The sequence below is a fragment of the Solanum tuberosum genome, unplaced genomic scaffold, assembly GCF_000226075.1.
Source record: "Solanum tuberosum cultivar DM 1-3 516 R44 unplaced genomic scaffold, SolTub_3.0 scf00131, whole genome shotgun sequence".
In the NCBI taxonomy this organism is placed as follows: Eukaryota; Viridiplantae; Streptophyta; class Magnoliopsida; order Solanales; family Solanaceae; genus Solanum; species Solanum tuberosum.
Genome location: NW_006239054.1, coordinates 334,452 through 357,961, shown reverse-complemented (window position 1 = coordinate 357,961; position 23,510 = coordinate 334,452). Strand labels below are relative to the sequence as shown.

The 23,510-nt window shown below is 35.9% G+C and overlaps 2 protein-coding genes across 3 annotated transcripts in view; both read right to left on the bottom strand.

Moving 5' to 3' along the window:
- Positions 1-1,919: 1,919 nt before the first annotated feature.
- On the bottom strand, positions 1,920-15,738 carry LOC102603182 (methyltransferase-like protein 6). The gene is made up of 7 exons (XM_006350890.2): positions 15,415-15,738; positions 11,492-11,601; positions 2,941-3,152; positions 2,777-2,856; positions 2,565-2,667; positions 2,331-2,473; positions 1,920-2,247 (listed from the first exon to the last, which is right to left on the bottom strand). Exons 1-7 carry the CDS (start codon positions 15,733-15,735, stop codon positions 2,134-2,136), a joined length of 1,083 nt encoding a protein of 360 aa, XP_006350952.2. The 5' UTR covers positions 15,736-15,738; the 3' UTR covers positions 1,920-2,133.
- A 1,181-nt stretch (positions 15,739-16,919) lies between these two features.
- LOC102602732 (protein EIN4-like) overlaps positions 16,920-23,510 on the bottom strand; it is a 20,218-nt gene continuing 13,627 nt past the window's right edge. Inside the window, exons 1-2 of one of the 2 annotated variants that reach the window (XR_367564.2) lie at positions 21,797-22,765; positions 16,920-17,689 (exon numbers count right to left, since the gene is read on the bottom strand). Coding sequence is in view for 1 of the 2 variants with exons in the window: in XM_006350889.2 (XP_006350951.1) it covers positions 17,477-17,689 (213 nt within the window). In the remaining variant the exon portion in view is untranslated. Of the gene's footprint in view, positions 17,690-21,796; positions 22,766-23,510 lie in introns of those variants that run through there. The other variant, XM_006350889.2, reaches the window with a different exon arrangement.

Genomic DNA, 23,510 nt, shown 5'->3' with positions numbered 1-23,510 from the left:
CGATATGCCAAAATTAGTGATGGTTTTCCTCTGAGTTTCTATTGGAGTGCCAATGCAAACCAGTTTGTGGAAGGTCTCATTCATGTTTTCCAAGCTCATGTGGATGACTTCATTGAAAATCTAGTCCTCTCAAAACCAAACCCGCCAATTTCTTGTATAATAGCTGATAGTTTCCACGTATGGGGATCAACGATTTCCAAGAAATATAATCTTGTCAATGTTTCATTTTGGACTGAACCAGCAACAGTCCTTACAGCCTACTATCACATGGACCTGCTCAAGAGTAATGGCCACTTTGGGTGTCATGGTATGAACCAAATATCTTGAAGCTATTACTGTCTAATCACAGCCTACATTACATAATCAATTAGCTGATGAGTAATAATTTTGTCCAGATAAGTGTGAAGACACCATTAGATACTTACCTGGAGTCCAAGCCATTGAACCAACAGATTTACCTTCATATTTTCAAGATGCTGATCCAAACACCGTGATGCACCGTTTTGTGTTCAAGTGTCTTGAAGATGCACAGAAAGCAAACTTTGTCATCGGTAATACAGTGCAAGAGCTAGAGTCTTCACCTATCTCGGCCTTGCAAGAAAAGCAGCCCTTCTATGCAATTGGGCCACTCTTCCCCACAAGCTTCACCAAGAGAACAATTTCAATGAACCTGCTTCCGGCATCAGATTACACCAACTGGCTCAATAGCAAACAAGATGGTACAGTGTTATACATCTCATTTGGTAGTCTCATTAATTTGAGTAAACAGGATATTCTGGAAATAGCACAAGGCATTCTGATAAGTAAGGTGAGTTTCATTTGGGTGCTACGTCACAATATCTTAGGTTCTGAAGAAAGAAACATTTTGCCTCTTGGATTTGAGGAAGAAACTGCAGGTAGAGGATTGGTTGTGCCATGGTGCTCTCAACTAGCAGTACTATCACATCCAGCAGTTGGAGGGTTTTTGACTCACTGTGGGTGGAACTCAATCTTGGAGAGCATATGGTGTAAAGTTCCAATGGTGTGCTTTCCTATTTTGACAGATCAATTTACTAACAGAAAATTAGTGGTTGATGATTGGAGGATTGGTGTGAATCTTTGCACAGGAAGATTAATCAGAAGGGAGGTAGCAGCGGAGAATATTGGAAGGATAATGAGTAAATCAGATGAATTGAGGAAAAATATAGAGAAAACAAAGATGATCCTTCAGAAAGCACTTTCTGATGAGGGGTCTTCAGAGAAGAATCTCAATCAATTCATTGAAGACATGAAGAACAAGATTCTTCAGAAAAAATGAGTGGCTCACAAGAGCTTTGCTGTCAGCTTGTCACAGTACTTACCAACTTTGGTTCTGCAAAACCAGAACTTAGCAAGTGATGTTTAGTTCTAAAATTATTGTTGCAAACTGAATAATGATATGACATACAACAATTACTAAGCCTTGAACTAGTTGGGTCAGCTATATGAATCCTCAAAATTTTCTCCCCAGTTGTATGATCACATGCATAATTGCGGGAAAATAACTGCTCATCAATTCATTCATACCATAAATGTAGCATGGCAATATCTTCTACATTCAAATATTGAATGTCTGATAATGACAAGGTAAAAAATCTTTAATTGACAACACACATCTTTTACTTCCAGCCTTCAATTTGACTTACTCCTCACAATTAAATTCTCTTCCAGAGGAACAACAATAAATCCCCCTTGAGAAGGTTCTCAAACCAAGACGTGCACCATCATAGTGTAAACTAATGTTAAAACAGCCCCAAGCTTAAGATAACAAACTGTCAGAGTCAACAGAAAGAATATGACCATCTGGTCAAAATTTTGCTCATTCTTTTCAGCAGCTCATTGTACAATCACAGCACCACATAATATGTTTCAAGAGACACAGTGCCACTTTGCATGCATACTAGAAAATGACTGAATCTTTCATTTAAAGGAATCTCAGGTGCTGGCATTATCTCAAGTATTCTACTTCTACACATATTTGATTTAGCTCTGTTGGAGGAGGATATAAGGGTAAAAAATTACACATGTTAATCTGTTTTTTTCGGTTTCTTATGCTCAAGGATAACATTAATGTAGCTGCTTGCAAGCTCACTTTCTTCCATCAAAACCACAGGGTTAAGAACATACGTGGACATGAGGCTTCTGGAACTTCCCATGAATCCATACTCTTCGCATGATCTTCCCATTCCGTCGATTCACAGACTGGACACAACAATATTCAAGCTCACGCTGCAAAAAGGTTCATAAATATGTTAATATGGAACCAAAATTCCTGTCTGTAGTTCCACAAAATAGCACCTGGGAAATAATACCTCAGTGAATCCTGTGCCGCAGAAAAGATCTCGTACACTATCCAAGGAAAAAAAGTAAGACCTTGTTCCATCAGTACGCATGTATTCCCTGTATCCTACTCTTTGCTCTGGCTCGAACCGAAGCATGGTCATATCATAAAGACCTGAGTTTCACATTCCCCAAATTCAGATACTAGGAGAAAATCTAAACAGATCCCATCATTTAGAAGATACAAACTTAGTCCAGGTTACTACCATAATCCCTGAATAACAACAGTCCTCCGGGCTTTAGAACAGAGAAACATTCTGTGATTGCTCTCGACATCCTGTGAAGTGGCACTGCTGATAGCGTAAATATCTGGCAGAATAGCATATCCATATACTTAGACATTTGATTCTTGTAGAAACCAATACAGTTGCGGAAAAAGAAGAGCCTTGTCTATAGACATAATTACTAATGCACATACTAAGGTAACAAAATCTACTCCACCAATGCAGTTATTGTTCTTGGCAGATGGGAAATCTTGCTTACTGCAGCTTCTTGCATCTGTGTGAGCAAAACACGTTGATTTAAAAAAAACACATCTTTGCATATACAATGAAATGCAGAAGAATTGATACGTTTACTGACCTGAGGAGCACATATTCTGCTTCTGGAAGAAATTTTCACGGCAAGAAGTGCAGACTAACCAGTTTGGAAATCCACTTGCAGAGAAATCACATTGGAATGGATAAAAACGTTCTTTAGCCAAGTTCATATTAGCAGCTTCAATATTCTCTTTAGCCCTCTCAAGAGCCTCGTTGCTGCAGTCACAGGCAAACAGAGAGATGCTCTTGTTTCCACTAAAGAGACAAGCAAAGTTTCAGTAATGAGAGAAAAATAATATGGTTCTGAATCTTCGCATAGAACATTGAAATTCTCAATAAGCAAGTGGACAAGTATGCTAGCCTTGTTGTAACGATGAAACCAGATAAACCTAAACTTAATTTAGAGAAAGAACGAAGATTCTTCAGCATTGCTCTTAAATAAGGTCAAGCTACATCACCACCAAACTGATAAAGCTCTGATTTCTTGTTAACTTCTTATTTCTAGCCTATCAGCAGTGTTATTTCTAGGTGAGATTGAATAGGAAGTAGAGATTCTACTTTACTCAACTATTTGAGCACAGAAGCCTCATATATTGTGTTTGGACATGAAATTTGTGGTTACTTCCAAGTTTAACAAAAGAACAAGATGACAAACTTGGAAATAACTCCACTCAATATAATTAATTATGAGATATCAACATACCAAGTGTAATCCCAGTATCCCACAAGTGAGGTCTGGGGAGAGTGGTGTGTATGCAGCCAGTGGCGGATCTAGAATTTTAAGGTTATGGGTGCTCGAGTCAAAAATATAAAAGAGACATGTTAAAAGTGAGATTCAAACTCCGGTTCAGCAACACAAAAAGAACCTTAAGCACCCACCCAAGAGCCAATGGACTAGTTAGATCATTTGGTCACTGGGTGCTCTATGTTAATTTTATACAAATACCTCTTAATTTCCACATAGTTATATATAGGGAAAAAGGACAAATTTACCACCGAACTTTGATAAATGGAACATTTATGCCCTTCGTTATACTTTGCGTCCATCTCAGCCCCTGCCGTCCAATTATCGGTGCACATTTGTCCCTCTCACTAACGGCACCCACATTCTGTACACGTGGCTAAATCCTAAGCAACTACCTGATTTTCCATTGCTTTTAACCCATAAACCCAATACCCACCCGATTTGTATCTAAAATATCCTAAAGGGAAAAAGGACAAATTTACCCCCGAACTTTGATAAATGGTACGTCTATGCCCTCCGTTATACTTTGCGTCCATCTCAGCCCCTACCGACAATTATCGGTGCACATATGTCCCTCTCACTAACGGCACCCGCATTCTTTACACGTGGCTAAATCCTAAGCAACTACCCGATTTTCCATTTCTTTTAACCCATAAACTAAGAACCCGCCCCACAAACCCAATACCCACCCAATTTGTATCTAAAATATCCTAAGTCAAAATTAAAAGACCCAAATATTCTAAATCTCTTTCGTATCTCACAAACCCTAGCCTTTATCAGTAAAGTTCGTGATTCCATAGTTCGTTGGTCGATTCCACCGCATTTTCGTCGATTCCATCGTGTGTTCTTCATATCACTGAGATCCGGTCGGAGGTACCCACGATTTCACGCTGTTCATTTCGCATATATTGTTTTTCTATATTCGATTTTCATCCGTAGGTAGTAAAGAAATGTGTTGTTCGTCATATCTCTGAGATCCGGTCGGAGGTACCCCAATTTGTATCTAGAATATGCTTTTTATAGTGAAACTGTAGGGGTTTGTTCACTTTCTAGGGTTTCACTTTAGAGTCTTAGTCTTTTTATGCAGTTTGTTAGGCTTTATGTTAAAAAAATGTATTTTTTGTTTGTATTTAGATGTGTTGGGTTGGTAGTGTCGTTTTCTGTTCCTTTTGTCTCCCTTGTGTTTAGATGCTTTTTGTTTATGCCCTTTCTTCATGCCTTTATGTTGTAGGTCCATAAGAAATAATTGATAGTTGTTATTAATTTCATTCTAACTGTAGGATCACTTGTTTAATTGTTAACTAGTTTAATATTATTTTAGTTAGTTCATTTGTGAGTACTTATTTGGGACTGACTTACTAACTGAGTTACTTGTTAAATAATTCCCAAGTCTAATTTTTGTAACTTAATAACTAATAAATGCAGCTTACTTATATGAATTACTAACTGTGACTTACTAACTAACTAAGGTAACTTGCTTATATGACTTACTATGTGGTTGCGACTTACTAACTTTCTATGTGACTGTGACTTACTAACTTACTATGTGAATGTTACTTACTAACTAATCCCTAATTGACTTAATAACTAACTAATGTGACTTACTTATCAAACTTACTAACTGTGACTTGTTATTAACTTGTGTTATTTATTAACAATGTGACTGCCTTATGCTTACTAATGTGACTTAATGACTAATTAACTTACTTTAATCCTAATGTGACTTAATGACTAATTAACTTGGGTTATTTACTAACAATGTGTCTGCGTTATGCTTACTAATGTGTCTGTGACTTACTTATTTTCCTTATTAACTTGTGTTATTTACTAACAATGTGACTGCCTTATATGGCTAATTAACTTACTTTAATCCTAATGTGACTTAATGACTAATTAACTTGTGTTATTTACTAACAATGTGACTACCTTATGCTTACTAATGTGTCTGTGACTTAATAACTAATTAACTTACTTTAATCCTAATGTGACTTACTTATCAGACTTACTAACCGTGACTTGTTATTAACTTGTGTTATTTACTAACAATGTGACTGTGTTATGCTTACTAATGTAACTTACTTTAATCCTAATGTGACTAATTAACTTGTGTTATTTACTAACAATGTGACTGCCTTATGCTTACTAATGTGTCTGTGACTTACTTATATGACTTAATGGCTAATTAACTTACTTTAATCCTAATGTGACTAATTAACTTGTCTTACTAACCGTGACTTGTTATTAACTTGTGTTATTTATTAACAATGTGACTGCCTTATGCTTACTAATGCTGACTTGAGTTACTTACTAACCAATGTGACCTAATACTTACTTATTTCCTATTGTAACTTACTTGTGTTATTTACTAACAATGTGACTGTCTTATACTTACTAATGTGACTGACTGAGTTACTTGTTAAATTTTGTAAGACTTAAGTAATTCCTAATTGACCTAATAACTAACTAATGTGACTTACTTATATGTAACTTAATGACTAATTAACTTACTTTAATTCATATGTGACTTAATGAATAATTAACTTGTGTTATTTACTAACAATGTGACTGACTTGAGTTACTATGTGACTGTTACTAACTAATTCCAAATTGACTTAATAACTAACTAATGTGACCTAATACTTACTTATTGTAACTTGCTTGTGTTATTTACTAACAATGTGATTGCCTTGTGTTTACTAATGTGACTGACTGAGTTATTTGTTAAATTTTGTAAGACTTAAGTAATTCCTAATTGACTAATGTGACCTACTAGCTGTGACTTGTTAAAATTCTCTTAAGTCTGACTTATGCTTACTAATACTTATTGTTACTTACTTATGTTATTTACTAACTCTTTGTAGGTCATTAACATGGTTGAAGTTACCATATACTTTCATCATGGTAGTGAGTGGCTAACTAGTCCAAAACCACATTATGACAAATGATGGGTTCATTATTGGAGAGGGTATGATCTTTTATTGACTTAGTGAATGAGTACATAGATAAGTTAGGGTTTGTCGGTGTGCAAGAACTTATTGTACTTGCTCCAACTGGGAAATATTTTGAAATAGTAGGTGATGAAGGAGTTAGGACCTTAACATCTTTTATCTCTACTGATTATAAATATATTCATTTGTTTGCTACTGAGGACTGTGAATTATCTGTTGATGTACGATCATTTTTTACTTTCACCAATTGTTAATAAAGCCACAAACTGTAGTGACAGTAATGATGGAATGGTGTTTAGTTGTTCAGATTATGATACAGATGAATTAAAAAAATTTGTTACTAAAAAAAAAAGAGGAATATACTGATAGTTTGCAAGATTATAAGGAGATTGTTAAGGGTATAGCCTTCAAGGACATAGTTGAAGCAAAACAGTTCTGTAAACTTTATGCTCTAGCTAAGAAGGTAGAACTAGTTGTGGTGAAGAGTGATAAAAAAGATTGTGGTATACATGTGCTGCTGAAGGTTGTCCATTTTTACTTCTTATTTCTGGGGATCTGACCACTCCTGGTGTTAGTGTCAAAACACTAGAAGATCATATAGAGTGTGGAACAACATATGACAATTCTTTAGTGGATTACTCAACAATAGCTTTGTATTTTAAGGACAAATTGCAAAGTGGTCCACCAACAATATGCCTTAGGGTCACTTTGCAATTTGTCCTTAAAATACAAAGCTATTGTTGAGTAATCCACTAAAGAGTTGTCACATGTTGTTCCACACTCTATATGATCTACTAGTGTTTTGACACTAACACCAGGGGTGGTCAGATCCCTAGAAATAAGAAGTAAAATTGACAACCTTCAGCAACACATGTATACATCAATCTTTTTTATCACTCTTCACCACAACTAGTTCTACCTTCTTAGCTAGAGCATAAAGTTTATAGAACTGTTTTTTTTTTAACATTAAGTTTATAGAACTGTTTTGCTTCAGCTATGTCCTTGAAGGCTATAGCCTTAACAATCTCCTTATAATCTTGCAAACTATCAGTTATATTCCTCTTTATTTTAGTAACAAAATTTTCTAATTCATTTGTATCATAATCTGAACAACTAAACACCATTCCATTATTACTGTCACTTTCACTTTCACTATAGTCTGTGCCTTAATTAACAATTGGTGAAAGTAAAAATGATCCATCATGTATGACAATATCAGGTACATAACCAGATAATTCACAGTCCTCAGTAGCAAACAAATGAATAGATTTATAATCAGTAAAGATAAAAGATGTTAAGGTCCTAACTCCTTCATCACCTACTATTTCAAAATATTTCCAAGTTGGAGCAAGTACAATAAGTTCTTGCACACCAACAAATCCTAACTTATCTGTGTACTCATTCACTAAGTCAATTAAAGATATAAGATCAGGACCATACTCTCTCCAATAATGAACCCATCCTTTGTCATAATGTGATTCTAGACTGGTTAGCCACTCACCACCATGATTAAAGTATATGGTAACTTCAACCATGTTAATAACTTACAAAGAGTTAGTAAATAACATAAGTAAGTAACAATAGGAAATAAGTAAAGTATTAGGTCACATTAGTAAGCATAAGTCAGACTTAGAGAATTTAACAAGTCACATCCTATGTTGCGCGAACTCTTCATTTTTGCGGCCGAACCCGTCTCGACGCGACACTGGTGCGGGCGCGGGTGCGGGGTGCGTGTAGGATTCGGTCAATCCGATCCGGATACTTTGACCAAAGCCGAGAAAAAAAATGGGGAAGAGATCAGTTTCATGGCCGGCGAAAGTTGATGACGACGAAGTTGTCACGTCTAGCTGCTCCATGGAAAAGAATAATGAAGAGGCAAAGCTTACAAGAATAGTGAGAGAGAGCAGACAGATCTTTTTTCTTGTACAGAGGAGGCGAAGGGGCTCCATGGGAAAGAATAAATAATTCAAAGTTTTTTTTCTTGAAAAAGCAGTGAGAAAGCTTTTTTTCTTGGAAAGGAAAAGAGCAGGCTAGGGTTTCTTGGGAGAAGAAAGGGCGTTCTTGGGAGAAGAAAGGGCAGCACACAGAACTTTAATGAATTGTACTACTATCTAATTTAAATTAGACTCTATATATATATATATAAATAAATGATTTTTTTTATAATAAATAAAAGGAATTATAATTTTTTTTAAATTAATTAGTAACAAGTAATTAATTTATACTTTTAAATTTGTATATCTATAATTGATATACTTTTAAGTATAGCATTTTATAAGATATTTAATATTATTATTATTATTATTATTATTATTATTATTATTATTATCATTATAACTATATTTTATAATATTGAATAATTTTAGCCGAATCCCCGCACCCGTATCCATACTTGGATTCGCACCCCCCGAATCTTAAAAATTTAAAATTTTGCCGAATCCGACTCTCGGATTCGCATCCGTCTCGGATACCCGCACCCGAGTCCGAGCAACTTAGGTCACATCTAGTAGGTCATATAAGTAAGTCACATTAGTTAGTTATTAAGTCAATTAAGAATTACTTAAGTCTTACAAAATTTAACAAGTAACTCAGTCAGTCACATTAGTAAACATAAGGCAGTCACATTGTTAGTAAATAACACAAATAAGTTACAATAGGAAATAAGTAAGTATTAGGTCACATTAGTTAGTTATTAAGTCAATTAGGAATTAGTTAGAAAGTAAAAATCACATAATAACAAGTAACACAATTCAGTCACATTGTAAGTAAATAACACAAGTTAATTAGTCATTAAGTCACATTAGGATTAAAGTAAGTTAATTAGTCATTAAGTCACATTTAGTAAGACATATAAGTAAGTCACATTAGTTAGTTATTAAGTCAGTTAAGTCAATAAGGAATTACTTAAGTCTTACAAAATTTAACAAGTAACTTAGTCAGTCACATTAGTAAGCATAAGGAGTCACATTGTTAGTAAATAACACAAGCTACAATAGGAAATAAGTAAGTATTAGGTCACATTAGTTAGTTATTAAGTCAATTAGGAATTAGTTTGTAAATAACAGTAACAAGTAACTCAAGTCAGTCACATTAGTAAGCATAAGACAGTCACATTGTTAGTAAATAACACAAGTTAAATTAGTCATTAAGTCACATTAAGATTAAAGTAAGTTAATTAATCATTAAGTCACATTTAGTAAGTCATATAAGTAAGTCACATTAGTAAGCATAAGGCAGTCACATTGTTAGTAAATAACACAAGTTAAATTAGTCATTAAGTCACATTAAGATTAAAGTAAGTTAATTAATCATTAAGTCACATTTAGTAAGTCATATAAGTAAGTCACATTAGTAAGCATAAGGCAGTCACATTGTTAGTAAATAACACAAGTTAATAACAAGTCACAGTTAGTAAGTCTGATAAGTAAGTCACATTAGTTAGTTATTAAGTCAATTAGGAATTAGTTAGTAAGTAACATTCACATAGTAAGTTAGCAAGTCACAGCCACATAGTAAGTCATATAAGCAAGTTACCTTAGTTAGTTAGTACGTCACAGTTAGTAATTCATTTAAGTAAGCTGCAGTTATTAGTTATTAAGTTACGAAAATTAGACTTGAGAATTATTTAACAAGTACATCAGTTAGTAAGTCAGTCCCTAATAAGTACTCACAAATGAACTAACTAAAATAATATTAAACTAGTTAACAATTAAACAAGTGGTCCTACAGTTAGAATGAAATTAATAACTATCAATTATTTCTTATGGACCTACAACATAAAAGCATGAAGAAAGGGCATAAACACAAAGAGACAAAAAGCATCTAAACACAAAGGAGACAAAAGGAACAAAAAACGACACTACCAACCCAACACATCTAAATACAAACAATTTTTATTTTTTTTAACATAAAGCCTAACAAACCGCGTAAAAGATTAAGACTCTAAAGTGAAACCCTAGAAAGTGAACAAACCCCTACATTTTAACTATAAAAAGCATATTCTAGATACAAATCGGGATACCTCCGACCGGATCTCAAAGATATGACGAACAACACATTTCTTTACTACCTACGGATGAAAATCGAAAACAGAAAAACAATATATGTGAAATGAACAGCGTGAAATCGTGGGTACCTCCGACCGGATCTCAGTGATATGAAGAACACACGATGGAATCGATGAAAACATGGTGGAATCGACCAACGAACTATGGAATATGAAGGCTAGGGTTTGTGAGATACGAAAGAGACTTAGAATATTTGGGTCTTTTAATTTTGACTTAGGATATTTTAGATACAAATCGGGTGGGTATTGGGTTTATGGGGCGGGTTCTTAGTTTATGGGTTAATAGAAATGGAAAACCGGGTAGTTGCTTAGGATTTAGCCACATGTAAAGAATGTGGGTGCCGTTAGTGAGAGGGACATATGTGCACCGATAATTGGACGGCAGGGGCTGAGATGGACGCAAATACGGAGGGCATAGATGTACTATTTATCAAAGTTCGGGGGTAAATTTGTCGTTTTTCCTATATATATATATTCTGAGACGAGGTTAATGGGTACTCGAGCACCCGGAGGACACCATGTGGGTCCGTCCCTTGTGAAGGTAGATAGGTTGTTTAAGATAGACCCTCGGTTCAAGTAAAGCATATCAAAATCAAGTACGAAAAGGAAATACATTGATGAAGAAACCATGCTAAAAATAAAGGAGAAAGAGAACGATAGCAACAACAAATAACTTGGTAACCGAAGCAAAGGACCGTAGCTAACAGCATGTAATAATAGGACTAGTGGCTTATAATTATGTACCTTACTGAAAGAGAATTTTCGTAGTAAACTACCTCAGCCTAAAAGTGTTTAAATAATTAAGTCACTCAAGGCAACTGAAGTTCTTCCTCACCGTAGTATTGCCAGAGCTGTACTACCATTTCCACATCCAATCTCCAAAACTGTCGAGCAGTCCCTGCAAGAGGCTAGCTCTGGGAATTCCTTAAGCAAGTACCGACGCTCCTACATGGAAGAACTTACGTTGAGGAAATAATGTAAAGTGGAATATAGGTTTTTCAACAAGTTTTAAGGAAAAACTTGCTCTTCTTGCTGCAACTGTCGATAAGATCAAAGTACTGAAATATGCAACCAAAAATAAATACCGAAACAAGCAGATGATGACCATTAGTCTTGAAAGACATAACATGATGATGTCAGTTGAAGCAATAATAGATAAGTTTAAAAGTAGAGATTTACAGACAAAGCAATAGCGATGAGCAGATGCCTCAGCTCTCATTCTAGTTGACATATGAGAAAAATAAACCTTGCACTTCTGTCTCTTTTTTAGCAAGAAATTATCTTCTTAAACTTGCTATACGTTCTTATGCTACAAAAGCATAGGGATCATTGATGTACCACATTCTAGTAGTAGTAACGTAGAAGTTGTGACAGACAAAACCAAAATATTTAAAACCTCACTTTCGTTTTCCATTTTGATAATTGGGAAGAGCAAGGTTTTTCCCTTAGTCACCTTCTAGTTTTTCATCGGTGTGTAAGAAAATATTCCACAAAAAATCTACCAGTACAATACTTTGCTAATTATCTGAGACATGAACACTAGTAGTCTTAAAAGTAGCACAAAACTTGAAACTGGAACCTCAGTACTTGATGTCTTGGAATTCGCACCTCTGGACTTGAGATTGAATCCCTGGTAACTCAGCTGCCAAAGCTTGTTTTCAATCCTATAGACTGTGGAACCTAGACCTCAAATGCATACTTATAATGAGTGAAACTCATTAGACACCGACTTAGCCTCATGAATTAAGCTTCAATGCCCAAGTCAAAGGAGAACTTGGAAAGAAAAGGGAGGGAATATAGAGCTTCCGAAGAGAAAACATTTGCATATTGTCTACCATTGTGAGCAGAGACCATGCTTTTATCAGATTTTCCTGGGAGAGAAATGTTCTACAAGTGATACAATGCCGACCATTGAAGTGTAACTTGTTGGCAAGATAGTAAACATCAAACCCTAGATTTGTACACATACTTTGTTTTCTGAACTAGGTCTTCTTAATGGTCCAAAACTTGAGATTTGAGTCATCAAGTTAAGTGGGACCACAATCTTAAACTCATGGAGCTAGCCGTAGTCCAACCTCAAATCTAGTAATGACGAAAAGCCCCAACATCAAAATGTGAAGAAACTTCTAAATGTGGAAGTAATACGATAAATTGGTATGAATACTTTCTTGGATCTTTACTTGAAATGCCAAATCATGGTTGTATTAAGCGAAATGACCATAACGCCAAGACCATCCCATATAAGAGTGAGAAGAAGGGCATAGTTTGTTCATTCACACAGCCCCTAGAGACATGGGAATGAGCTCTTGGGTCTTCCTTTCAAGTATGACACTTTCCCTCCTAGTGTTTCACTTCCTTAGTCTAGCATGCAGCTTTCATACCTTAGTTTCCTTGCCTTTGTTTCCATATTATAGCTTTTACCCTTAGCTTCCTATTGTACCTCTTTGTCATTACTGTTGTGTGCTACCGCTTTTTCTATAGCTCCTCATATCTTATCTTTCAAGTCATAACTCCTCATAATATTCCTCTCATATCATAGCTCCTTCTATCATACCACTCAATTCATAGTTTTTCATACCAAATACATATTCGTTGTAGTTTATGTGATGAATAAAGTTAGACTTTGTAGAAGACAACTAGAATTTGCAAGGATGTCACTATTAAAGGTATAAGTGCTTTCAATGAGCTTTGAGGTTCAAATATTGGGATGAGATTCATAGGGAATGAATCTGTTTTGACTCAGAACAAAAATGGACCTCAAAACTATGGAGATGAGCTCTAGCATGGCCATACACCCAAGAGAGAATGGAATTATTAAAGATGGTTGTAAAAGGTTGTATAGGCAGTGGGGTGCATAGTCAGGAGAATGAAAAATATGGAGCTTTGAGCTCTGTGGATAACTTAGCCAGTGTGTTTCAACGATCAACTTCTAAACTGCTTCCAAATTCAGAAGCTTCTCTACATATGAATATGGGAGCATCAGTAGCGGAGTTATAGCTAAGTATGTTTGATTCACTAGTGGACCCAAAATCGAAATCCAACTAACATAACTTTTGGGCTGATTAGACTTAGACAACAGAGCATACTATGAGCATCATCCTTGGATAGGGTCTTTATCTATCTCTAGAAGAGCATTCCTATCATAACTCAATCTCTCCATAGTAGCTGTGAAGCGAGCTCACTGTCAAGATGGTATTGTAAATTGTAATATACACCTTCTCAGATGAAACTATCTCCAAAGGTCCATCCTCTCACTTACTCCTACCTAAGTCCATATCTGAGTTATGCATCAAAGTCTATTCCCATGGCAACTCCAAGAATCTTTTATAGTCATAGGTTCAAGGTACGAGACACGAGGTCTCTAGGATTAAAAGCAAGTCCTAGTGGCTAAGCCAGATGTCTATGGATCCAATCTCAACTGCCTTTAGGCGCAAGGTTCAAAACTTCAAGTCTTGAGGCACAACATTCTGGTAATAAAAATACTAAAACTAGCCACTCATGTTATGAGCCTGAAATTAGGGTTTGATGGTGCATATCTTGGCAAATGAGCTATGCTTGCATAGCCGTGATCATATTTCATAATTAGTTTGAGCAAATTTCTTCATATTGGATTTCCTGAAAATGCAGTACTTTGCTCTTTAATGTAGTAATGTACCACACTTTATCTATTTCCTGCCTAGGTCCTCATCTGCCACCCAGGAATTATACTAGCATATGTTCGATGTATGAAGTACAAAGGGTTGGAAGCAAGCATAGCAGTGGAGTTAGCTAGAGAAGGATCTAATTTCAAATCTTGATCCAATCATAAAACCTTGAAGCAGGGACGGATCTACTCTAGAAATAGAGGTGCACGTGAACCATGGTCTATCCGCCAAACTAGGTATTGTATGTACATATTTTCTAGAATCAACATAATATTGTGTGTTGGCACACATGCTCCAAAAGGGCTGAATGGTGCACTTGATTGAATGCTGAGTTATTTATCTCAAGGAACGAGGATCAATTACCGCTTAGTACATTATTTTTCTTTCTTTCTTTAGTGGTGCACCCATGAACTTGAAATCCTAGATCCGTTCCATACTATTTCTAGTAAAGACAATACTAAAAATAGCAAACCCATGAGCTCAAAGATCATGGACCTTACATATCAAAAGAAAAAGAAAAAGAGAAGGAGCATAGACCAACTACTTCAGCAGTAAAGATCTTAAGTATTGGATCAATTAATAGACCTGGCCTACAGAATTGAGTACGTGCACAAACATAGGCTCTGGTACAGAGAATCTGGGCCAACAAATTGTGCACAGAATAGTATCTCGAAAAGAACATTGCTGGTACAGCTGTATCCTCCAACCTAAGTAAAAGTACACAGTATAAATAATCCTTCAAGTACAAAGATTTTTACAACTGTATCCTCCAACCGGAAATTTTATGAGTTTCAAAGTTCACAAGTGTACATTTGAGACACAATGCACAAGATCTTAGAATTGGAAGCAAACCTTGAGACTGAATCAGCTATCTAACAATCCAATGTGAAGCCCAAGGTGCGAGTTCTCAGTCATCAGACGGTTCCATAGTTTGTTTGGTACTAACACAAACACTTGTCAAACCTTCAAATTTCTTTTAACATCACACCAAGTTCACCAGATTGTTTCTAACATTCATGGCTACTAGTATTTCACATTTAACTAATGATGCCGATCATACACAAATACAAGCTCGAGTCGACACTACCAACATCAACAGTGAATTATTACTTACCTTGAAGAATTTTCCAGTGGAATGGCGAGTGTGGAACTTGTTCCATGCTTCAGAATCTTCCTGCGGAGAACATATAGAAAGTGGAAAAGACAAAAGGGTATGTTGATTTTGGGTGATAGAAGAATTAGGAAAAGGAAGCAAATGGTGAGCAAGAGAAGGATTATTTTCAATCTCTTGCCGAAGTTGATCCCATTCAAAGTCCTTCGAATAGTAGTTTGCCGCTGCCATAATTTCTTCTCCCATGACTCCTCCTCCTCTCTCAAACTTCTCAAAATCCTCTCTTTTACGTTTGTGGTTTGGAGGTCGGAATATATGACTCATTGAGGTGAATGTGTATAATTAAAAAGGGATATATTTTTGTTACCTGCAAATGTAATTGGCACTTGACAACACACTCATAAAAACATTGTTATTGTGTCTGTTCTGAGATTTGTTTGAATTTGAAAAAATTTACATTTACCTCTTCGAATCGATACACGTCATTAAATAGATCGTCACGAACACTCAAAAAAAATTTGGTCAAAATAGTGTCGACGCACATATCACCGTGGTTTTTACTAGGACACATAATAATTAAAATGATTGAATAAAATTTAATGACAAGCTTGAGAGATTATCGATATATTAAAGACCGATTAAAATTTAAATAGAAAAGGATCAAAAATCTTGTCTTAGTTGCAAATGTTGAAAGGTATTTTTTACTCTTTATTGTTTGATGTATGAGTTTATAATCTACCAAAATTTGAGTTACTATGATGTGCATGAGATTGAAATCATTGTTTACAAAGAAATTCGTTAGGTACCAATCTTTAGGACTGAGCTCAACTTTTGAGACTCGGAAATGATGGGTTCGTTTCTTTATCCTTCTCAACGTAAATCGTTTAGGGTGGCTCAAAGTGGCCTATGTGAAAGAAAAACCTTTTCATCTATGGTTCATTGATTAGTTTTGAATTATAACTTGGTCTTGACAACCTCCTCTTTCGATATCTCTACTTATAAACAATGTCAGAAGCTAGAAGGTGCATTTCTTCACAGAAAAATAAAATTGGATGCAAAGTTAAAATTGTAGTTATATATATACTAGTGAAATAATCCGTGTTTCGAGTGGTCACGAAAGAGATTAATATTAAATGTAAAATTCTCTTTGATTTCTTCACGTGTTTACTTCTTTATATATTTTGAATTGTCTTAATGATGATCTTAGTTTCGGTAATACTTATAAATCCAAGCTAATTCTCTCTACTTTTTTTATATGTCATTTCTATCCATCTCAGGTGACAAGTTCAGTTCATAAATTACTTTCTCAATCTTCTCGACAATTTCAAAAGGGCCAATAAATCGAGAACTAAAAAGTATATTTGGTTGGAAGTTACACAACACATGTTTGATGGAGGAGGTAATAGGTACTTGGTGGACTAGTCGAAGTAAGCACATGTTGGCCTGAACACCATGGTTATAGAAAAGGACTAATCAAGTTTACTATGTAACCAAAACTAACAATGTGACAGGTGCAATATTCAAGCTTGAGAGTTCCACAAGGTTTCTTGGGGAAAAAAATGATGGAACCCATACCACTAGCTTGACATATTTCACTTCAACATATGAGGAGAACTAAATTGCAAGCAGACCTATGTTAGTAAGAAGCTGGTTTCATCAAACAAAGATGTAATGCAATCTCCATAAAGGTGTATGATATTATGGTGTTTAGGACCCTTCTTAAGTTTGTTTTTCACCACTAGTACTACACCTCACAAGCCATCATCACCATACACCCCTTTGAAGGAGTCGTTGAAGCTCATTGGCTAAGCCATGTAGGAGAACATGTTTCCTTGTTAGACCATCCATTCCCACCTGTAGGCAGATACCATACTTGTTCCTCTGAACTAGCAGTCAGGGCTATGATCAAAGGCCAACTACGGCTGCGGAATTTATGCACCCTCAATGCCACTTCACAAATCCATCCATTTCTGGCATTTGAAGATCCCATGCTGACAACTTGAAAGGTTGTTAGGGCAGGGCCTAGAGCACTCAGGCACTGAAAACCAGTTGATACACTTTCTGGTTACCAGTCTATTACATCATTCAGTGTCTTCTTGTTGTTATCATCAGCAAGGACTACACAAAAGCTTCTGAACATTGTGACGGAAATTGGTTGCTCCAAAGGGTTTCTATATTCAAACATGTGTTTCCTAAAAGATGACTGTTTTTGAAATCTCAGAATGAGTGTCATCACTTGCACGTGGCCCTGGGCATTCGAGGACATCCATATATTTCCCTATCATCCGAAAATTTTATGCAAAAAAAAAAAAATACAGGTCAGAGTAAGCAATATGGTAACCAGGCTATTATTTCATTACTTTCACTAACCAATTTACCACTTCAAATAGCAGAGGCAAGGAAACTAAAGACAAAATAGTCTTCTTGTTTGGATTATTTTTTAACATCATAAGCAGCATCTAAAAACTTTATACAATAATACAACAAAAATCAAGAGAAATCATCAATTCTAAGGATGAAATTCTTACAAAAGGAAAAAAATGGCGGGTCCCATGTTCACACTAGCTGCAGCCATGGTAGGGGGCAGTTAAATAAACAAAAGCAGACTACAATGACATTCACAACTTTACATTGAAAAACATGGATGTTATAATTTCAAAATCACATGTTCTGTAGTCACACCATGAAAACAATCATCTTGAACAATTGACAGATCCGATTTGTTTACAGGGTGTTGCCTTGACAGAGAGCATGGAGTCATACTGAATGCACTCCTTTATTTTACACAGTTCTTATGAAGGTTCATTCAGTGAAAGCAAATACAACTTAAATCCCAAACACTGAAGTTCCCAATGTTAAGAATAAGAAGGTAAAGGACAACATGTAGCAGTGCTGTCTGCAGAAGCCCAAGGCTGAAAGGAGTACCAATTGCATTGGAAGTTATATATGATAAAGAGGGAGTGACGGTAAATATCTGAAACACATGATGAGTAATGTATAATTTGAGTATCTAAAAGTAGTATAGCACCTGTTCATAGTCAGAGACTACTATTTTTGTCACATTAAACCTAGACAGAAAATCAGTTACCTGTTCCTCGCCAAACCCCCCACGCCTAATTGCTTTAAGCTGTGATGGTGATGGCTTAAATTTTTTTTAAAAAAAGTTACTTGTTCCTCAAAAAAAAAACCTAGACAGAAAATTGATCTCTCAGAAGCTCAACCAGTGAATTTTCTTCTTCAACCTTCCTATTTAGCTAATTTAACATATACCTACAACTTACAAGTACGGGGTTCCCTCTATCACCCATTAATGCTCTAAAATGTGTGTCATTTGCTCAAGGTACATGCAGGAGTTCCGTTTAAGTTCTGCTAATATCATTTTCAAGAGAAGAAATCCGGAACTTTTCTGACCCAAAGAAGACATCCTGAACTTTCCCTGCTCACTTTGGATTTAGTTTAAGAGATACAAGGTCACTGCCACAAACCAGCAAAGAGATACAAGGTCACTGCCACAAACCAGATAAATGAAGGCAACATCTTTAGCTGCATCCTTACGAACACATCTTTCATTCTCATATATAGCAAATCCTCCACCTCTCTCTCTCCCTCTCACACCACATCTGATGCAAGCAGATGTGAGCGCTACATATCTATCCAGTGACTTTTTGCATGAAGATGCTTGTATCTAGTTTCACATTAGGAACTAAAATGAAGCTAACTAACATCTAGTGTACATCTTTTGCATTCAAGGGTATGGCCTAGTGGTCCAGGAAGCAGGTTGAGAACCACGAGGTCTCGTGTGCAAAACCCAGTGGAAGCAAAAACACTAGGTGATTTATTTCCATCAGTCCAAGCCTTAGTTGACAATTCGCTGCCAAATAATGCGAAAGCAACTCCATTTGCTGCTGTTTCAACAACTATTTTCACAAGATTATGTCCCTCACATCACCAAAAGAAATGATTAAACGGAAAGAATATGCTGGAGATGAAAGAATTCAAGGAATGCAAGTATTGAATTAAATAAAAGAGTATGAGTTGCAGAGAATGAAACACTCTGAGATAGTCAAGGAATACTCGGAAAAATTGCTTGACATTGTTAACAAGGTAAGATTACTAGGCACTGAATTTAAAGATTCAAGAATTGTTGAAAAATTTTCAGTTACATAACCGAAAGATATGAAGCATGTATAACTAACTACCTTGGAAAATACACGAAGATCTGTCCAACATTACCTTGGCAGAGTTGTTAAATTCTTTTCCGGCACAGGAGCAAAAGAGACTTTGTGAGGCAAGATGGTATGGTTGAAGGAGCCTTAGCAGTCAGCCATAAAACTCAAAGCAGGGGTAAAAATTTGAAAAATTACCCACCTTGTGAGCATTGTGGAAAAATGAATCATCCACCATAACAGATGTTGGAGAAGGCCAGACACGAATGCAGCAAGTACAATCAACTAGGCTATGAAGCAGTGATTTGCGAAAACAAATTTGAGAACCATGAAGCAAATGCATGTGTGGTCAATGAAGAAAAAGAAGAAGACAATCTTTTTGTTGCAACATGTATCTCAAGTAAGATTTCATCAAATTTTTGGTAGATTGATAGCAGTTGCACTAACTACATGACTTATGACAAGAGTGTGTTTAAAAAATTAAAGCCTACTGAAATATCCAAAAACAGTGACCAGATTCTTGTGGAAGGAAAAGGAACGGTTGTCATCAAAACAAGTTCATGTAATAAGGCAATTTCAGATGTTCTTATGTAGATATTGATCAGAATTTGTGGAGTATTTGTAAGTTGATAGAAATAGGATACAAAGTATCCTTTGAGGATAAACATTTTCATCAATGATGGTGTTGAAAAAATAAGTTTTAAACAGCAAGATGATAGGTAGACATTTCTCATTTGATCCAATGAAAGATGTTCCTGTAGAACATGAAAGATCATAGGCTGGAAAAATTAGAAGATGATCCTCCATATGAAAAGCACAAGCAAAATGTGAACCAGCTAAGTTTAAAGGATCTTTCAATGTTCCCAAAGAAATTGAAGCAATGGAGGAGTTATCTATGTTTCATGAAAATAAAATGGGCAAGTTTAAATTCAAGATGCAAAGGAAACAGGAAGACATGCCAAAAAGGTTTAGTAGTCAAGGGTTGCATTCAAGACGAGAAGTGAATTTAGTTCAGTACAAGGCCAAAGATGAATCTGCACATTTATTCACAAAGTCACTTTCAGTTAGCAATGGAGATCCCAAGATAGAAGACCAAAATTTTGCAGCTCCTAAAGCAAGGAGTGTTGAATATTTACTTTAGAATTGCAAAGTTTTTAGTGCAGTAATTTATTAAGATAGACTAGGGCTGGCAAGGGGACAGAGACGGGGACTGGGGGAGGGGACGGGACAGGGGACTCCTTGGCCGGGATTTTGGGGGGACCGGGATTGGGGGGATAAAAATTCGTCCCATCCCGTCCCACTAGGGGTGGGTGTTCGGATTGGATATGAAGACTTTGGTTTGGATTTTCGATTTTCGGATTTAAGAAATTAATATCCAATTCCAATCCAAATAAGTTCGATTGATCAGTTTGCGTAAGTCCGGTTTCAGATTAATGTATTTGATTATTTCAGATTTTTGGTGTTGAGATTGTAAGTGGAGTTTCTTCTTCTTGCAAAAATAAACATCCTAGTAAAGTACTCATGTCAAATTGTCTTAAATAATTTCTCATTCACACGACAATCATCCAAATAAAATATTCATTCAAACAATGAAACCATTATAAAAGAAATTTCTAATCTAAATAAAGTAAAACCATGTATAGATAGATCATACTACTACCAGTTCATATTCAATTCAACATTACTCAATCCTTATATTTCTATGTGATTTATATATCAATTAATATGCTTCCATAAGGACCCAGTGCCAAAACCCACAACTCCTCAAATAAGAATGAAAAACACTGTCACGGTGAATAAACCTCAGTTTGCACTATCCATCAGCCTAATAAGGTACATTGACTGATTTAGTAGGGTATTGGACTTAATATTAGGTACATGGGCTTGTCTAATATCTAAGGATAAATATAAGGTATAAAAACAAATTAGATTTTCAGATCTGAAAATCCAAAGTCAGAAATCGAAAATCTGAATATTTTAGAAGTTAAATCCAAAATCCAATCGGTATCCGAAAATCCAAACAAATTGAATTTCAGTTTGACCCAAACTCTGTCATTCCCTAATCAATACCTACACGCAGACCTACATGGCAGCATGTATGTATATCACACAAGCCATGAACAGTACTTATACATGATCAAGATCTACAATATATAAACTAATTTAAATGAGAACATACTGACAAGGTCAATCAGGAAAACACCAGCATGTATTCTAACCTGGACAATCTTCTTGCAAATGCTGAAACTCCAGCCCTCCATCACCTCCCTGATGTTACGCCTTCTTCCACAAAAATGAATGGTGGAGATTGAGCTATCTGATTGAAAGCCTTCAAAACTAACCTCAATATATAATTATATGGTCACACATTCATCTGTTGTGCATTATTTTCTTGTACCCCAAACTGTCATTCCCACAATCAGCTCCAGTCTCTAAAACCACTCCAAATATAACAGAGCCCTTTCTAATGCTGATTTTTAACAGATGTCCTACCATATGTAACAAAACTTAAAATGTTCTCTTCTCATCACCCGTCACCTGATTAGGCAAATAAGTAAGAACACCTGTAGAAAATCCAAAGCCCTTATAGATACACAAGCACTTAACAAGACAAGAAGTCTCCCTGACCGGTAAATGTAACTGAAAGTGACTCATTTCTACTGGAAACCTTCCATCATCTTTGGAAGATATTGCTATCACAACATTTGTCAATATGGAGAGAAAAGTGTGTGTTTTCACTATATTGTTTACAAAATCTTCTGGTCAAAGCTTGCTTTCTCATCTTGAAATATGGAGAGCAAACACAAAATTGAGTGCATCGGCTGCCGCATTCCATTGTTCATCACCTTCTGAAACAAAGTCCTTGTATGGCTTGCCTTCATAGCATTATATTTAGTCTTTAGCCTGCTGCAGCACACAATTTCTCAATTCTACTTTTCTCCCTCATTGTCTGAGACTCATCAAGAACAGTTGCATGGGACAAAGCCACAGCCACCTGAGCAGAAACTACTTCCACTATCTCCATCTCATCATAACTCAAGACTCGATCTTCAGCACTTGAAAGAACCAATCCTAGTTGTAGGCTTAATTTGCTTGGTATAGGGCTCAAACCCGCGAGTCCGCGACTAATGTTATTGAAATCTTTATCTCTATGACTATTGTTAGAATATGAATAGATTTATCCAATCCTGTAAGAATAGGAATAGGTTTACACAATCCTATTAGAATAGGAATAGGTTTATACAATCCTATTTAGAATAGGAATAGGAATAGTAATAGTAAATATTATCCTACTTGGTAAAGGATTGTATTCTAGTGTCTATAAATAGGGTCTCTATGTAACAATGTAGATACAACAATAATTCAATAATATTTTTTTCTTATATTTCTCACATGGTATTAGAGCCTCTACGATCTTGGTAGAAAATCAAAAATCTTTCGTTGCCGGCGGGCGGCTATTACTCATATATGCCGCCTGTCCGGCCAATGATTATGTTAGCAAAAGTTGGGTCACCGTGTATCTTTCTGGTGACTATTTTCTCATATCTAATTTGTGTAGCACCGTGCCAACATTCCGGTGACTACTTTCCTATATCTAATTTGTGTAACACCGTGCCATCATTCAGGTGACTACTTTTTCATATATAATTTGTGTAGCACCGTGGCATCCTTTCGGTGACTACCTTTTTTTTGCATATCTGATTTGCTTAGCACCGTGCATCTCTCCGGACTACTTTTCATATTTAATTTGTGTAGTACCGTGGATTTTTCCGAACTACTTTCTCATAACTGAGTTGCATAGCATCACGTGTCTTTTCAGTGACTCCTCAGATTTGATTTGCGTAGTTCCATTCGTCTTTCCAGTGACTCCTCGAATCTGATTTGCGTAGGGTTGTGCCATCAGTCCAACCCTACCTGTATAATTTTTCTTTT